Genomic DNA, 15,656 nt, shown 5'->3' with positions numbered 1-15,656 from the left:
AGCCCTGCATCAGGCTCACTGCTTAGCAGGAAGCCTGCTTCTCCTTTTCCTACTCCCTCCTGCATATGGTTCCTGCTCTTGCTGTCTCTCTGTCAAATATATAAATAAAATCTCTAAAAAAAATTATTTAAAGAAAAGTTGGAGGCTTATTTGTACCATAAATTTTAACCCTATGTGAGATATATGTGTATCTTTCCAAATTAGTGTTTTGCTCTGAGTAAATATCTAGCAGCGGTATCACTCGATCATATGGTATTTCTATTTTTATTCTTCTGGGAAACCTCCATACTATTTTCCACAATGGATGCACCAGTTTGCAATCCCACCACCGTGCCTGAGTGTTCCTTTTTCTTCACATCCTCACCAACACTTGTTATCTCTAGTCTTTTTTATTCTAGCCATTATGACCGGTGTCATGTGAGATCCTCATTGTGGTTGTGATTTACATTTCCCTGATAATCAATGATGTTGGGCATCTTTTTTTGTTTTGTTTTTGTTTTTTGTTTTTTGTTTTTTTTGTTTTTAAGATTTTATCTATTTATTTGAGAGACAGAGAATGAGAAAGCAAACATGAGAAGGGGGAGAGTCAGAGGGAGAAACAGACTGCCTGCTGAGCAGGGAATCCGATGTGGGCCTCGATCCGGGGACTCCAGGATCATGACCCGAGCCAAAGGCAGTCGCTTAACTAACTGAGCCACCCAGGCGCCCAATGTTGGGCATCTTTTCACATGTTCGTTGGCCATCTGTATATCTTCCTTGGAAAAATGTGTATTCAAGTCCTTTGTCCATTTTTGGTTTTTTGAAGATGTTGTATAAATTCTTTTTATATGTTAACCCCTTATTGGACATATCATTTGCAAATATCTTCTCCCATCCAGTAGGCTGCCTTTTTGTTTTATTGATCATTTCCTTTGCTGTGCAGCTTTTTATTTTGGTGTAGTTCCATTAGTTTATTTTTGCTTTTGTTTCCCTCGCGCAAGGAGACATATCCTCAAATATGTTAAGGTTGATGTCCAAGAGATTACTGTCTGTCTTTTCTTCTGGGATTTTTATGATTTTGGGTTTCACATTTAGGTCTTAAATTCATTTTGAGTTTATTTTTTGTTTGTGGTCTAAGAAAGTGGTCCTTTTTATGTATGGTTTAGAATCATGTTATCAAGGTTCATCCAACTCAGAGCATATATCAGAATTTCATTCCTTATTAAGACTGAATAATATTCCACATATACAACATTTTGTTTATCTGTTTACCTGTTGATGGACATTTCGGTCGCTTCTACCTTGGCTATTGGAAATAATGCTGCCATGAACACTGGTGTAAAAGTTACCTGTTTGATTCCCTGCTTTCAATTATTTTTGGGTCTGTAACCAGAGTGGAATTCCTGCATCATATGGTAATTTACATTTCATTGATAAAGACCACACATTCTATCTGCCACAGTAGCCACGTTATTTTACATTCCTTTCAGCAACGCACAAGATTTCCATTCTGTCTACGACCTTGCCAACACTTGTTTTTTTCTGTTACTTTTATAACGGCCATTGTAATTGATGTGAAGTCTTGTGGTTTTAATTTGCCTTTTCCTAATGACAAAAAATAATGTAAAGAATATCTCGTGTTGATTGGCCATTTATCTTTTACAGAAACATGTCTATTTAAGTCCTTTGACCATTTACTAATTGGGCTATTTGTTTTCTGCTGCTGTTGACCTGTAGAAATTCTTCACATATTCTGGACATTAATCCCCTTCGTATATAGGATTTACAATTACTTTCTTCCACTCAGTGGGTTGCCTTTTCATTCTCTTGAAAGTATTTTTTGATGTGCAAGAGTATTTAACTTTGATGAGACCCAGTCCATCTATCTTTTCTTTTGTTGCTTATTCTTTTGGTATCACGTCCAAGAAATCATTGCCTAATCCACTGTCACAAAGATTTTCCATGTTTGTTTGTTTACAGTTTTAGCTCTTATAATTAGGCTTTTATTTTTGCCCATTTTGAATTAATTTTGTTTATGGCATTAGGTAAAAGCCCAACTTCATTCTTTTTCATGCAGATTTCTGATCTTTCCAGCATCATTTATTCAAAGGACTGTCTTTTCCCCCATTGAATGGTCTTGGCCATCATGCTGAAAATCATTTGACCATATATGTATACATGCAAAAGTTTATTGGGGTCTCAGTTCTATCCATTGGTCTTTATGTCTGTCTTTATGCCAGTGTTGCATGGTTTTGCTTCCTACATTTTTGTAGTAAGTTTTGAAATCAGGAAGTGTGAGACTTCCAACTTTGTTCTTTTTCAAGACGCTTTGGCTGTTTGGGTCCCTTGAGATTTCATGTGAATTTTATTATGGGTCTTTCTATTCCTGCAAAATATCTTTGGGATTTTGCTACATTGTATCTGTAGATCACTTTCAGTACTATCATCATCATAACAGTATTAAGTTTTCCATTCTGTGAACAAAGGATGTCTTTTCTATTTATTTGTCTTAATATCTTTCAGCAATGTTTTATAGTCTTCAGTGTAGATTTTCTACCTCCTTGGTTAATTTACTCATAAATACTTTATCTTTTGGGGTTTTTTAAAAAGATTTTATTTATTCATTAGACAGAGAGAGGACACAAGCAGGGAGAAGAGGCAGAGGGAGAGGGAGAAGCAGGATCCCTGCTGAGCAGAGAGCCTGACTCGGGACTCGATCCCAGGACCCTGAGACCACTACACGAACTGAAGGCAGAGTCTCAACCCACCGAGCCACCCAGGCGCCCTTCTTTTTCTTTCTTTCTTACTTTTTCTTTCTTTCTTCCTTCCTTCCTTCTTTAATTTCTTTCTTTCTTTCTTTTTCATGGTACACCTTTTCTCATTGTCCCACAGTTCTTAGATGTTCTTTTTTTTCTCCCATTCTTCTTCTCTTTGCATTTCATTTGGGAATGGCTATATCTGAATGTTTAAGTCCCCCCAAATTCATGTTTGATCCCAAATTCACATTTAAGTCCTAATTCCCAAAGGTGACAGGATTAGGAAGTAGGGCCTTTGGGAAGTGAATGGATGGGATCAGTGTTCTAAAAGAGGCCCCAGAGGGATCCTTTGTCCCTCTACCTTGTGAGGACTCAGTGAGAAGGCACTGGCTAGGAACCAGGAAGAAGGCCCTCAGCAGGATGAGACCACGCTTGAATCTTGACCTTGGACTACCCAGCCACCAGGACCGGGAGCAGAAAATCTCTGTTGCTTATAAACTACTCGTCTGTGGTATTTTACTATCGCCCCCTGAACAGACTAAGACAAGAAGTTTCTAAAAACTCACTGATTCTTTCACTAGTCATGTCTAGTGTATTAAAAAGTCCACAAAAGGCATTTCTTTTTTCTTTCTTTCTTTCTTTTTTTTTTTTTTTCTGTTACAGTGTTTCTTATTTCTAACTTTTCCTTTGGATACTTTTTTTTTTAAGATTTTATTTCTTTATATATTTGACAGACAGAGATCACAAGTAGGCAGAGAGGCAGGCAGAGAGCGAGGGGGAGGCAGGATCCCTGCTCAATAGAGAGCCCGATGCGGGACTCGATCCCAGGACCCTGGGATCATGACCTTAGCCAAAGTCAGAGGCTCAACCCACTGAGCCACCCAGGCATCCCTGGATACTTTCTTAGAATCTCTCCCTCTCTCTGGTTTACATTACCCATCTGTTTTTGCACATTGTCCACTTTTCCCATTAGACCCATATCAATCCTAGTTATTTAAAATTTCCAGTCTAATCATCCCCAAATCTCTCCCATATCTGAGTCTGGTCTGATGCTTGCTTTCTCTCTCCAAACTGTTTTGCCTTTAAGCAGGCCTTGTAATGAACTACCTGTTGGAAGCTAGGCTTGATGAACTGGATAAAAGGAACCGAGGTCAACAGGTTTCTGATGTGAGGATTTATGTTTATCTGCCTGGGGCATAAGCTAGGTCTATAGTTTTTGTGACTGTAGCTGCTGCCAGGGGCTAAAATTTCGCCTGGTGTCTGCTGATTTTTGTCTCTCCATATTATCTTTCGGCTTTGCTAGAGTTAAGTAAGGTTTGAGGTATATCATTCTTTCCATTGTAATTTCTTGGTATTATACGGGAGCTCAACTGATGTGAAGGTAAGGTGTGGGGCAGGGAAGTGTTCTGTAGTTCAGTGATAAGGTCTCACTCAAGTCTTTTATTTTTTTTTTAAAGATTTTATTTATTTATTTGACAGACAGATCACAAGTAGGCAGAGAGGCAGGCAGAGAGAGAGAAGGGAGGAAGCAGGCTCCCCACTGAGCAGAGAGCCCGATGCGGGGCTCGATCCCAGGACTCTGGGATCATGACCCGAGCCGAAGGCAGAGGCTTTAATCCACTGAGCCACCCAGGCGCCCCTCACTCAAGTCTTTTAAAGGGCCCGTGTGTCTCTGGACTGTTCACTTCATACTCTTCCTGAATGATTCTGTTTCCCTCTATCCCCTAGGATGACGGAAGGATACAGGGGGTCTACCTGGGTATTTCATTTCTCCTTGTGGAAGGCTGGTGGGGCTAGAGTTTACTTCTTTCCCTCCCACCAGCTTAGGTTCTGATAAAACCCAAGGTAGTTGGCCTCTGGTAAAAACAGTTTCCCTTGAAGGTAGGCTTCGGTTAAATGGCACAGAATGCCCTGGGCATATTTTTAAATGGTTCCATTTCCCTCACCTCCTACAGAAGCATGGGAGAATTTGTCTCTGATCTACACTCTAAGAACCTGACGCGGCCCTGAAGATGAAATTCATGGGATTTTATGGGGCTCACCTAAGACAAAACCCCCTTGAAATTTTTAACTCTTCGGCTTGTCTGCATTAAGCCTCCAGCGACTAGTCGGTTCCAGTTCCAGTTTTCCTGTCCCTGGCTCCAGCCGCCTCTGCTCTGATAAGCTGTATCCGTCCGTCTCTTCGGTTTCTGGGGAAGAAGTTATCCTTGTGACTTCAGTTCTCTGAGGGATCTAGCAAGAGGAGCTGATGGTTCGGTCAGCTGTTCTCCTTTTGTTATTGTGACATCCAAGTGCCCAAGGTTTCCGATCAAGAGCTTCTAAAGCCCTTGGGATTTCCCGAGTGGTAGCAGATGAGAGGAGCGTCTTTTCTAATTCATGATGAGGCCTTTTAACCTTGCCCAAGCTTATGCTAAGAAAGTCATTCTTGGTGGGCCCCCGGATAACTTCAGGATGGGGAATGGTCCGCTGAAAGACCAACATGGGATTAGAGGGTTGGGTTCTGCTGCCCCGGCCCCCCAACCTCCAGCAAGGGGAGAGGGGCTGGAGAGGAGTCCAGTCACCAATCGCCAGTGGTTCAAATCAATCACTCTCTCTAACGGAACCTTCATAAAAGCATCTAAGCAACAGGATTTGTAGAGCTTCTGGTCTGGTGAGCACACGGAGGAGCCAAGAGGGTGACATGCCCAGAAGGGGCATGGGACCTCTGGGCACCATCACCCCTGTCCCTTCCCCTGTGTATCTCTTCCATTTAGCTCTTCTTGAGCTGTATCCACTATAATGAAACAGTAGCCATATGTCAAGCATCTTCCCGAGTCCTGTGAGCTGTTCTAGCAAATTGTCGAATCCAAGAACGGGGCCCTGAAAACCCCCAGCTGACAGCTGATTAGTCAGAAAATGTTTGGTGGGCCTGGACTTGCAACTGGGCTTCTCGCATTGGGGTCAGTCTTGTGGGTCTGAGCCCCTAAGCCTCAAGCTGGGGTGTGACACAGACTCTGGGTACGTAGCGTCAGAATTCAGTGGAATCATCAGACCTCCAGCTGGTGTTGGGAGATTTGGAGAACCGGTTGTTGGCCTAGAAGAACCACACATATTTGGTGTCACAGGTGATGAGAAGAAAGAAGTTCTAGAACTCTTGACTGAGAATTCTTGATGACCTCCAACCTTCTGACATGTCACACCGGAAACAAAGTCTTCTATTTTTGTTTTTAAATTCTTCTATAATGTTTTTAGATTCCCAGAGTACTCAACATTTTTTTTTCTTATCTCCTGGCAATGGATTTTTAAGATATGATGACAAAAACCGAAGCAAAAACCGAAAAAAAATAGACGAACTGGGCTTCATCAAAATTAGAAACTTTCTGGGCGCCTGGGTGGCTCAGTCAGGTAAGCATCTACCTTTGGTTCAGGTCATGATCTCAGGGTCCTGGGATCGAGCCCCACATCAGGCCCCCTGCTCGGTAGGGAGTCTGCTTTTCCCTCTCCTTCTGCCCCTCCCCTGCTTGTGCACTCGCTCTCTCTCTCTCTCAAATAAATAATTAAATAAAATCTTTTTTTTTTTTTTAAGATTTTACTTATTTATTTGACAAAGAGAGACAGCACACAAGCAGGGGGAGGGGCAGGAGGAGCCTGATGTGGGGCTCGATCCCAAGACCCTGCGATCATGACCTGAGCTGAAGGCAGATACTCAACCCACTGAGCCACCCAGGCGCCCCAAATAAAACCTTTTAAAAAAAAACAATAGTTTAAAAACAAACAACAGAAAATCACAAATGTACTAAGTGTACAAAATGCCATTGAATTATACACTTTAACTGGTTAATTTCATGTTATGTGAATTTTAGCTCCAGAGTTTTCCTGAATGTTTCATTCTAGAGCTTCCTGTTCTAGATCATGGTTGCAGTACTTGGGGTTATCCCTTTGAGGATGTGAAAGTCTTCTTTTCCCTATAAAGTCTCGGTTTCTTTTCAGTTGCCTTCTTGTATTACTGTTTTTTCACAGCTGTCTGGTCATCATAGGCTTGTTCTCATTTCAGAGAAAGAGATGAAAAGCCAATGGGGACACTGGTCACTTGGCAGGCTTTGTGGAGGGGATCCCCAATATTAGGGGTTTTTTTGGGGTGGTTTTTTTTTTTAGTATTTTCTATTTGGATTGCTCAAACTCTCCACAAAGGCTTTAAAACTCTGCTGGGAGAGGGCTGCATGTGGGGAGCTGAGCAGCAGAAGACAACACAAATTGATTCTTTTTTTTTTTTTAAGATTTATTTATTTATTTGACAGATGGAGATCACAAGTAGGCAGAGAGGCAGGCAGAGAGAGAGGAGGAAGCAGGCTCCCTGCTGAGCAGAGAGCCCGATTCAGGTCTCTGGGATCATGACCTGAGCCGAAGGCAGAGGCTTTAACCCACTGAGCCACCCAGGCGCCCCCAAATTGATTCTTTAATATGAAAGTTGCCACAAAAATGTGTTTGAAGGCCCCAAACTAAAAGTTGGCACGTCGACAGCTTTTATAGCCTCAAATATCATTAGCACACATTTTCAGTTTTAACGTGTTTAATTTTATAAAAGCTTGTATGGCCATACCTAAGATAGGACTTGAACAGGAACTTAATAAATACCCACTGGTAAGATTAAATACACTAACAGAGAAATACAAACAAAGTTGGTTCAGCAATTGGTTTTACAGGGCAATGAACTCTCCTGGAAGAAGGAAGACATTCAACATAAGAGCACAGAACACTTCCAGCAGGGACAATCAAATTTACAGATTTACAAACCATGATAGAGTTAATGTCTGGGAGAAACTTAGAATTCCACCTCCGGTCTTGATCTCGATGAGGACAGTGAAGATTCTTGGGACAACTAAGACGACATGGAACGATCACGTCTAGTCTGTGGGCTGGTGCTAATGCTTCTATTTTAGCCACGGTCATTGAAGACCCTTACTAAAATGCCTGCTAAAAGAACAGCGACGGCGACAGCTAGAGCTATTCCACGATAGAAAATCAACTGGCTCCCTGTCAGGACATCCCCGATGGTCGACACAGCATACTGGCTGCTTTCCTCTGGGACCATTAGTTGGAAGGTCTGGCTCTCGGGTGTGAGGACATCAGGCAGAACCACTCCTTCAGTTACTTCTTTCTCCAAGACGGGTAGATCTGATGGCAGAGGACAGTGGCGTATATACCCTTATGTACAGGGTTCAGTAAAGGGATATTATGGGAAGTTCCCTAAGGACACGTTGTCAGCAATGACCATCAATTATTGGCTGATATTATGTGAAATTACATTGAGAACATTTCACAGGAGAACCCAGTGTTGATCTCCCAATTAGAAGGGCAGGGACAAGATTATTAGGCAAGAGAGCAGGATCTCATAACTAATTAATTGTGGCTACACTAAGTTTTGGCCTCATGAGGCAGATCAAGGCCCCTAGACTGTGCTCTGTTACCTGCTGGTGACGGAGTGGTCTCTTTGATCCCCTTCAGCCCAGCTCGGACCTGTGCCTGAGAACGAGCGTCACAGAAGCCAATGATGTGTACGTCAAGTTGGGCAAGTATTCTCTTGTTAAAATTTCACCTGAGCTACTGATGAAACCATTCCTAATGAGCTCTAACATCGGGCCACCCAGGTGGCTCAGTTGGTTAAGCATCTGCCCACGGCTCAGGGCATGATCCTGGAGTCCTGGGATCAAGTCCCGTATCGGACTCCCTGCTCAGTGGGGAGTCTGCTTCTCCCTCTGCCTCTCCCCTTGCTCATGCTCCTCTCCTGCTCTCTCTCTCAAATAAATAAATAACCTTAAAAAAAAAAAAAGAGCTCTAACATCTAGCACTGTTCTTTCTGGTCCTGAAAACACCAATGGCCATAGAACATGACCCTGGACAACCGCTATTCTCCCCAGTGCTCAGCTCACAATCATAATGTAAAAGGCAACTTGTGCCTGTAGTTGCAAATTTCATATTTTCTTGCACTGCACATTTCAGTGTTCCTAAGCCCTGCTATAAGAAATAAAATCTAAAGATGAATGGTGTTATCATATAAAGGACGGTTTATGGCCCAGCTGAATGTCTGGTACTACTTCCTCCCTCCATACACCACACTAAAGTAGGAAAGACACCATACATGACAATTAGGAAAACCACAGGCATGTGAACCCGGGGGGCAAGACACAAAATTGAAGCAGGGGCACTTTGTGCACTAAATTCAGCCCCTGTCTCCCTATCAGTAACACATCCCCTACCCCAACCTGTCATCCACCTCATCTTGACAGAATAAACACAGCTCACAAGTCACACCCAGAGAGGCCCATAGAGTCGAGAACCTGTTCCTCTACCCGGAGGTTATGGCTCTTCCCCCAAGCACTCCTCACGGATCACAGATCCTTAGCACGCTGCCTTTTAGGAAAACATGGACCAAAATGTTTCTAAAAAGAGGCCTAGGGGCGTCTGGGTGGCTCAGTGGGTTAAAGCCTCTGCCTTCGGCTCAGGTCATGATCCCAGGGTCCTGGGATCGAGTCCCGCATTGGGCTCTCTGCTTGGCGGAGAGCCTGCTTCCTCCTCTCTGTCAAATTAAAAAAAAAAAATTAAAAAAAAAAAAAAAGAGGCCTAAACACAGATAGGTCTGTATAATCAGGGTAAAAAACTACTATTTTTATACTAAAACGGCAAAATATTTTCTAAACTAACTCCTCATTAGTTGTTGAACCCTAGTGAGTAGATACTGAACTCACGGAACAAAGAAGAAAACGTGCTGAAACGTGCTGTCCTTCTGCCCCGAACTTTCACATAAGACACTTGCCATGAAGCCGGGCGAGTCATGCTGCCAATGGCATCCTTAGCATTTGACCCTCAGGCGTTCCTCACAGAGCCACAGGACCGAGAAAGAGCCACCCTTCTAGAAGATGCTCTGTTACCTGCTCGGCAGCTCTCTTCCAGTTCGTCCTGCAGATGAGCACCAGATAGAAAAGGGCTTGAAAGAAAACACAGATGATCAATCCAGACCAGAGACCTATGGATACAGGATGAGAATCACGGCTTAGGTGTTCTTCCGTTATGTTCCATCATCGTTCACATTCTTCCAAGATTACTGTGTCCATAGAGTTAATACAACTTCAGCTAAAATAATTTCCTGGGGCACCTGGGTGGCTCAGTGGGTTAAAGCCTCTGCCTTCAGCTCAGGTCATGATCTCAGGGTCGTGGGATCGAGCCCCGCATTGGGCTCTCTGCTCACCGGTGAGCCTGCTTCCCCCTCTCTCTCTGCCTGCTGCTCTGCCTACTCGTGATCTCTCTCTCTGTGTCGAATAAATAAAAAAAATCTTAAAAAAAAAAAAAGAAATAAAAGTAGAACTACCACATGATCCAACAATCCTGCTTCTGGGTATTTACCCAAAGAAAATGAAAACACTATTTCAAAAAGGTGTGTGTGTGTGGGTGTGTGTGTGTGTATATATACATACATACATACATACATACATATATATGCATATACATACATACACACACACACACATACATACACATACATATACATCCCTATATTCATTACAGCACTGTTGATAATAACCAAGATATGGAAGCAACCCAGTATCCATCAATAGATGGATGGATAAGGAAAATGTGGTCCATATATGCAATGGAAAATTATTCAGGCATTGAAAAGAATGAAATCTTGCCATTTGCAACAGTACAGATAGAGCTAGAGTAAATTAATGCAAAGCAAGATAAGTCAGTCAAAGACAAATACCATATGGTTTCACTCAAATGTGGAACTTAAGAAACAAAACAAAGGAGCAAAGGAAAAAAGAGAGAGACAAACTAAGAAAGAGAGCCTTAACTATAAAGAACTAAGATGGGGGAAATTGGGGGGAAACAGGGAACTAGCTGATGGGGATTAAAGAGGACACTTATCTTGATAAAATAAAATAAAATGTAAAAAATTAGAAATGGAGAAAAATTATTTCTAATTACATATGACATGATCCTATATATAGAAAATCTTTTTTAAAAATCCACACTTTAAAAAAAAACTACAGCAAATAAATTCCATAAACTTAAATCAACACACAAAAATTGGTTGTGTTTTAATATACCATAACGACCTGAAAAGGAAATTAAGAAAATAATTCTCTTCGCAATTGTATCCAAGAGAATAAAATATCTAGGAATAAATCTAACCAAGGAAGTAGAAAATATGGAAAATTACAAAACATTGAGTGTAATAAATTAAAGACCTAAATAAATGGAAAGACATTCTGTGTTCATGGATTGGAAGATTTATTGTTGTTAAGATTCCACTATTTTCTCCAAAGCAATGTACAGATTCAATCCAGATAAAAATTCTAATTTTTTTGTGCAAAAATGGAAAACCTGACCCTCAAATTCGTATGGAATTCCAAGGATCCTCAAATAGCCAAAACAAAATTTAAGAAGAATAAAGCTGGAAGGCTTACACTCCCTGATCTCAAAAATTATTTCACAGCTACAGTAATCAAAACAGAGTGGTCCTGGTACGAGCCAGACATAGACACTAATAGAGTAGAAGAGAGTCCAGAAATAAGCTATTACATCTATGGCCAACTAATTTTCAACAAGTGTGCCAAGACCATTCAGTGGGGAAAGAATAGTTTTTCAATAAATGGTGTTCACTTCACCTAGGTAATTCATCATGTTTCAGGTCTGAGGCTAATGCAGGACTACCTTAGGCAAGCCCGTTCTGGCAACTCTGTCCTCCAACCCGTGATAGGTGCTCACAGGGCCAAGGTCTTCTCTCTTGCCATACTGAACCCAAATGGAATTACTGGGTAAATAATTAATCCTGGCCTCAACCTGAGGGCACAGATCATGTCTATTTTGTTCAAGACTGCATTTCCAGTATTGTTGTACACAGGAAAATAATGCTGCTTTGTATCTCAAGCAGTTTCTTTTAATAAGACAGATGAGACTTGAGGTTGATCACTGAACAATCAAAAACATACCTATTATCCCAAGTTTAGCGGCAAACATCAGAGATACTCCAATGGGAAAACCGAAAACATAGTAACCAACGGCATTCAAGACAGCACCGATCTTTTGTTTCCCTGTACCTCGAAGGACTCCCCCACAGGTGCCCTAAAGAGAGGAATACCAAAACCAACACAGCAATCATTTACCTGTCTTCACATCAAGTTTGGAATACTACGTTAATATATCACAAGTTTGGATATGGTCAAACAGCTCCATCTCAAAACGGGAACTGAACATTATGTAAGAGATAGAGAAAAAGGTTACGCTTCTGAGGTTATGTTAACAACAATATACTACAGCAACTTTCATTAGAAACAGGTAACGTTATTTAAATCTCTAAAAATATTCTGTGGCACACCTGGGTGGCTCATTCGGTTAGACACTGGACTCTCATTTAGGCTCAGGTCATGATCGCAGGGTTGCGGGATCGAGCCCTGCATCAGGCTCCACCCTCGGCATGGAGTCTGCTTAAGTTTCTCTCTCCCTCTGCCCCTACCCCCCAAATAAACAAATAATTTTTTTAAAAGATTTTAATTCATTTCAGAGAGAGAGAGGGCGCAAGCAGGGGAGACAGGCCGAGGGAGAGGGAGAAGCAGACTCCCCACTGAGCAGGGAGCCCGAGGCGGGGCTCCATCCCAGGACCCTGGGATCATGACCTGAGTCAAAGGCAGACGGTTAACCAGCTGAGACACCCAGGCACTCCATGAATAAATCTTTAAAAAAAAAAAGCATATGTTAAAAAATGTAGAGCTTCATTGATGGAAACCTCAGCAGAAACTGGCTGAAACATACTAATGCGATCATGCGCTTCAAAAATGCCCAGAACCAAAGTGGTGACCATCGTCCTGTTCTCTTCCACATTATTCTTAACACAGCCGGTGCTCAATGTGAGTACCACATCTTCAGAGGGACGTTAACAAACAGAGGAAATTCCCTGGGGGGAAAAGAAGATGGCAAACGTACCTAGAAATCATCTCATGAGGGCTAATTGCCGAAACTGGAAGTAAGCCTCAAGGCATCATTCTGGGGTACAGAAGCAGGGTCTTCAAATACCTACATATCTTTAGCAAATCAGCCTAGGGAAGGACTTTTTAGTGGTCAGGATGAACCCAAAGGTGGCCCGGCCTGCCTTGGCCGATACAGCAGAATCATGTGATCAAGATGACTCCGATGTCGAACAGGGCATTTAGCCCCCAGCTAAAGAAGAGGTTGGGTAACTCTGGTTTCTTCTACCTTGGGATGCTATGCTAGGGTACCCTATCTTTCCTGCAAATGACTAAGAATGCCTGAAGCAAGAGGTCTCTCTTCTCAAAGATGACATCACAGATGTTTAATTCAGAAGTTAGAAACACAAAACACATTTGCCTTGTGCATTAGAGTTAAATCACTCTAAGTACTCACTGCGAGTGCATCAAATAGATGAAAGGGAGCGAAAATCGGCATCACTTGGCTCACAAGGTAAATAATATCTCTGTTGGAAGAAAAGAAAGTAGTCAGTGACCCAAAGATCACACATAAGCAGAGTACTAATTAACTACGGAGCTGACGAACCTAACAAATTAATCAGGTAATTCAGTGAAAACACTACTTTTCTATTGGACACAACGAGTACACAATAAAGCCTCATTAACGTAAGTTTTGTGAGTTAGAATTTAGGGTAAAAGGGACAACGTCTAGGCTGCTGCTACAGAGGATAATTGTTAAAGTTTTGTTTATGAGTGTAAAAACGTGCAGGTTGGAAAAAAAGGTTTCAGCCTGTGTATGGTAATCTTCCTCTGTGAATGGGAGTCCTCCTCAAAACTGTGGAGTGGAAAGTCAGTGTTCATATAGGAAACATGTGCCTCCTCATGGGTCCTCTGAAGTCTGATTATGGTGGGAGATCGGCTTGGGGAGGGACTACGGCGGGGGGGGGCGGTGCTGGGATTTTGAAGAGAGACATAGCAGAGTTGGAGGTGACTAAGATCATGCACAATGGGACCAATGTGGTTGCGATACATGAGACAGGCTATCACGCTCTCCTGCTTCCCTACCATTCACGCTAAATGGGAAAACTGGAGGTCAACAGGTACCATCACTATGGCTTGTGGTCGGCCCTCTCACCAGGAGTGACCTCTTCGGAACAGATCCAAAGGACTACAGAGTGACCTCCTGTGTACACTATCTCTACTAATCAAAATGACAATGTGGTCTTTCATTCAAACACAGGCATTAACCCAGTGTTCACCAGACACTGAAGAAAATCCACAGCACACAAAAAAAGGAAAGACCAAAATGAGGGTTCAGAATAGCTGATACGAAGAGTTGACATTTCTTTTTTTTTTTAATTTTATTTATTTATTTGATAGAGAGATCACAAGTAGGCAGAGAGGCAGGCAGAGAGAGTAGGGGAAGCAGGCTCCCCGCTGAGCAGAGAGCTGATGCGGGGCTCGATCCCAGGACGCTGAGATCATGACCTGAGCTGAAGGCAGAGGCTTTAACCCACTGAGCCACCCAGGTGCCCCAAGAGCTGACATTTCTTTAAGCAAACACAGAACGTATGGAAAAAAGGAGCAAATGTGGGGGGAGGGGAATGCAATGAGAAAGATGAACACTAAAAGAAAACATTCTGTTTAAGGACCAGATAATGAAATAGACATGAATAAACCCTAAATTTCAATTTCAAAGATAAAGCTGAGGAAACATGCCAAAACACAGTGATAGAAAACAAGAGAAAAGAGGCGATTCCGATTAATCCATAAGTTCTACCATTTATAGAAATTTCCCAGAACCAAAGAAAAATCTAGTACTTCAGATTGAAAGTCTATAAAGTCCATGCTGAATAAAAGAAAAAAGATTCACCTATACCTAAGCACATCCAAGGAGAAAAAGACTATTGGAGAGATTTCCAGAAAAAAAAAAAAAATCCTCCTTCAAAAGAGTAAGAGTCAGATTAGTACGAAAAGTCTATATCCAGATGACATCATGGTAGATGGTGGAGTAGGAAGCTCCAAGAATCATTCCTTTTACCAGAACAATTCTTGAACTGGCAAGAAATACCAAAACCAACCATTTTCAGAACTCTGGAATCTAGCTGAAAACTTGAAGCAAGAATGCCCCATGAACAAAGAGCCTAGTTAGTGTCCATGAATTTTCGGATTTTGCTAGTAGCTACCATTTCCCAGCCCCCGGTCCCATAACAGGCAGCTGCAGGGATGGCTCCCTGCATTCCTGATGGGGATAATTGGTGGCATGTTGGACAATAAGGATCTTTTCCTCAAAAAATCAGAGTTGTATGTTTTGCACTCCTTGGCAGTCCGCTGCGGAACTGGCAGAGAGCCTGGTCACTGTCTCAGCCCCTCTGGGCTGAAGTCGCTTCCCACACAGTGCCTGTCAAATCATTTAGAGAGACAGAACTTTTAAAACATATTTCTTCTCTTATTGGATCAAGACATTTAAGGAAATCAGTCAGGCCATTGGCTGACTGAGGCGATAAGAGACACCACACACGACAGGGAAAACAGTCTTTGTAAAAAGTGGTTTGGAGGGGCGCCTCGGTGGCTCAGTGGGTTGAGCCTCTGTCTTCAGCTCATGTCATGATCCCAGAGTCCTGAGATCGAGTCCCACATCGGGCTCTCTGCTCAGCAGGGAACCTGCTTCCTCCTCTCTCTCTGCCTGCCTCTCTGCCTACTTGTGATCTCTGTCTGTCAAATAAATAAACAAAATCTTTAAAAAAATGTGGTTTGGAAAATCACTATACAAACAGACAACTGTGGAACAACAAGAACAAGCAAGGACAGCAATGCCTAAGGAAAGAGGAGAACCTGATTTCCAGCGTTATCTCATTATAATATTCAAAATGCAATGTCAACGATAGTATCACAAACATACAAAAGAGGGGCATATGGCCCATTCGCAGGTAAAAGATAAATTGTCAAAAACTGGCAA

At 42.2% G+C, this 15,656-nt stretch overlaps 1 protein-coding gene across 1 annotated transcript in view; it reads right to left on the bottom strand.

Moving 5' to 3' along the window:
• Positions 1–7,288: 7,288 nt before the first annotated feature.
• Positions 7,289–15,656, bottom strand: part of LOC308357114 (multidrug and toxin extrusion protein 2-like) — a gene marked incomplete at its 5' end in the record, with an annotated part of 59,215 nt that continues 50,847 nt past the window's right edge. Inside the window, 5 exons of the mRNA XM_080826603.1 lie at positions 7,289–7,889; positions 8,183–8,237; positions 9,644–9,738; positions 11,705–11,837; positions 13,134–13,203. Of these exons, the coding sequence (XP_080682729.1) occupies positions 7,651–7,889; positions 8,183–8,237; positions 9,644–9,738; positions 11,705–11,837; positions 13,134–13,203 (592 nt within the window). The 3' untranslated portion in view covers positions 7,289–7,650. The remainder of the gene's footprint in view (positions 7,890–8,182; positions 8,238–9,643; positions 9,739–11,704; positions 11,838–13,133; positions 13,204–15,656) is intronic.

This window comes from Martes martes (genome assembly GCF_963455335.1).
Source record: "Martes martes genome assembly, chromosome: 16".
In the NCBI taxonomy this organism is placed as follows: Eukaryota; Metazoa; Chordata; class Mammalia; order Carnivora; family Mustelidae; genus Martes; species Martes martes.
The sequence above is the reverse complement of the archived record's forward strand: the minus strand, read 5'-3'. Positions and strand labels throughout refer to the sequence as shown.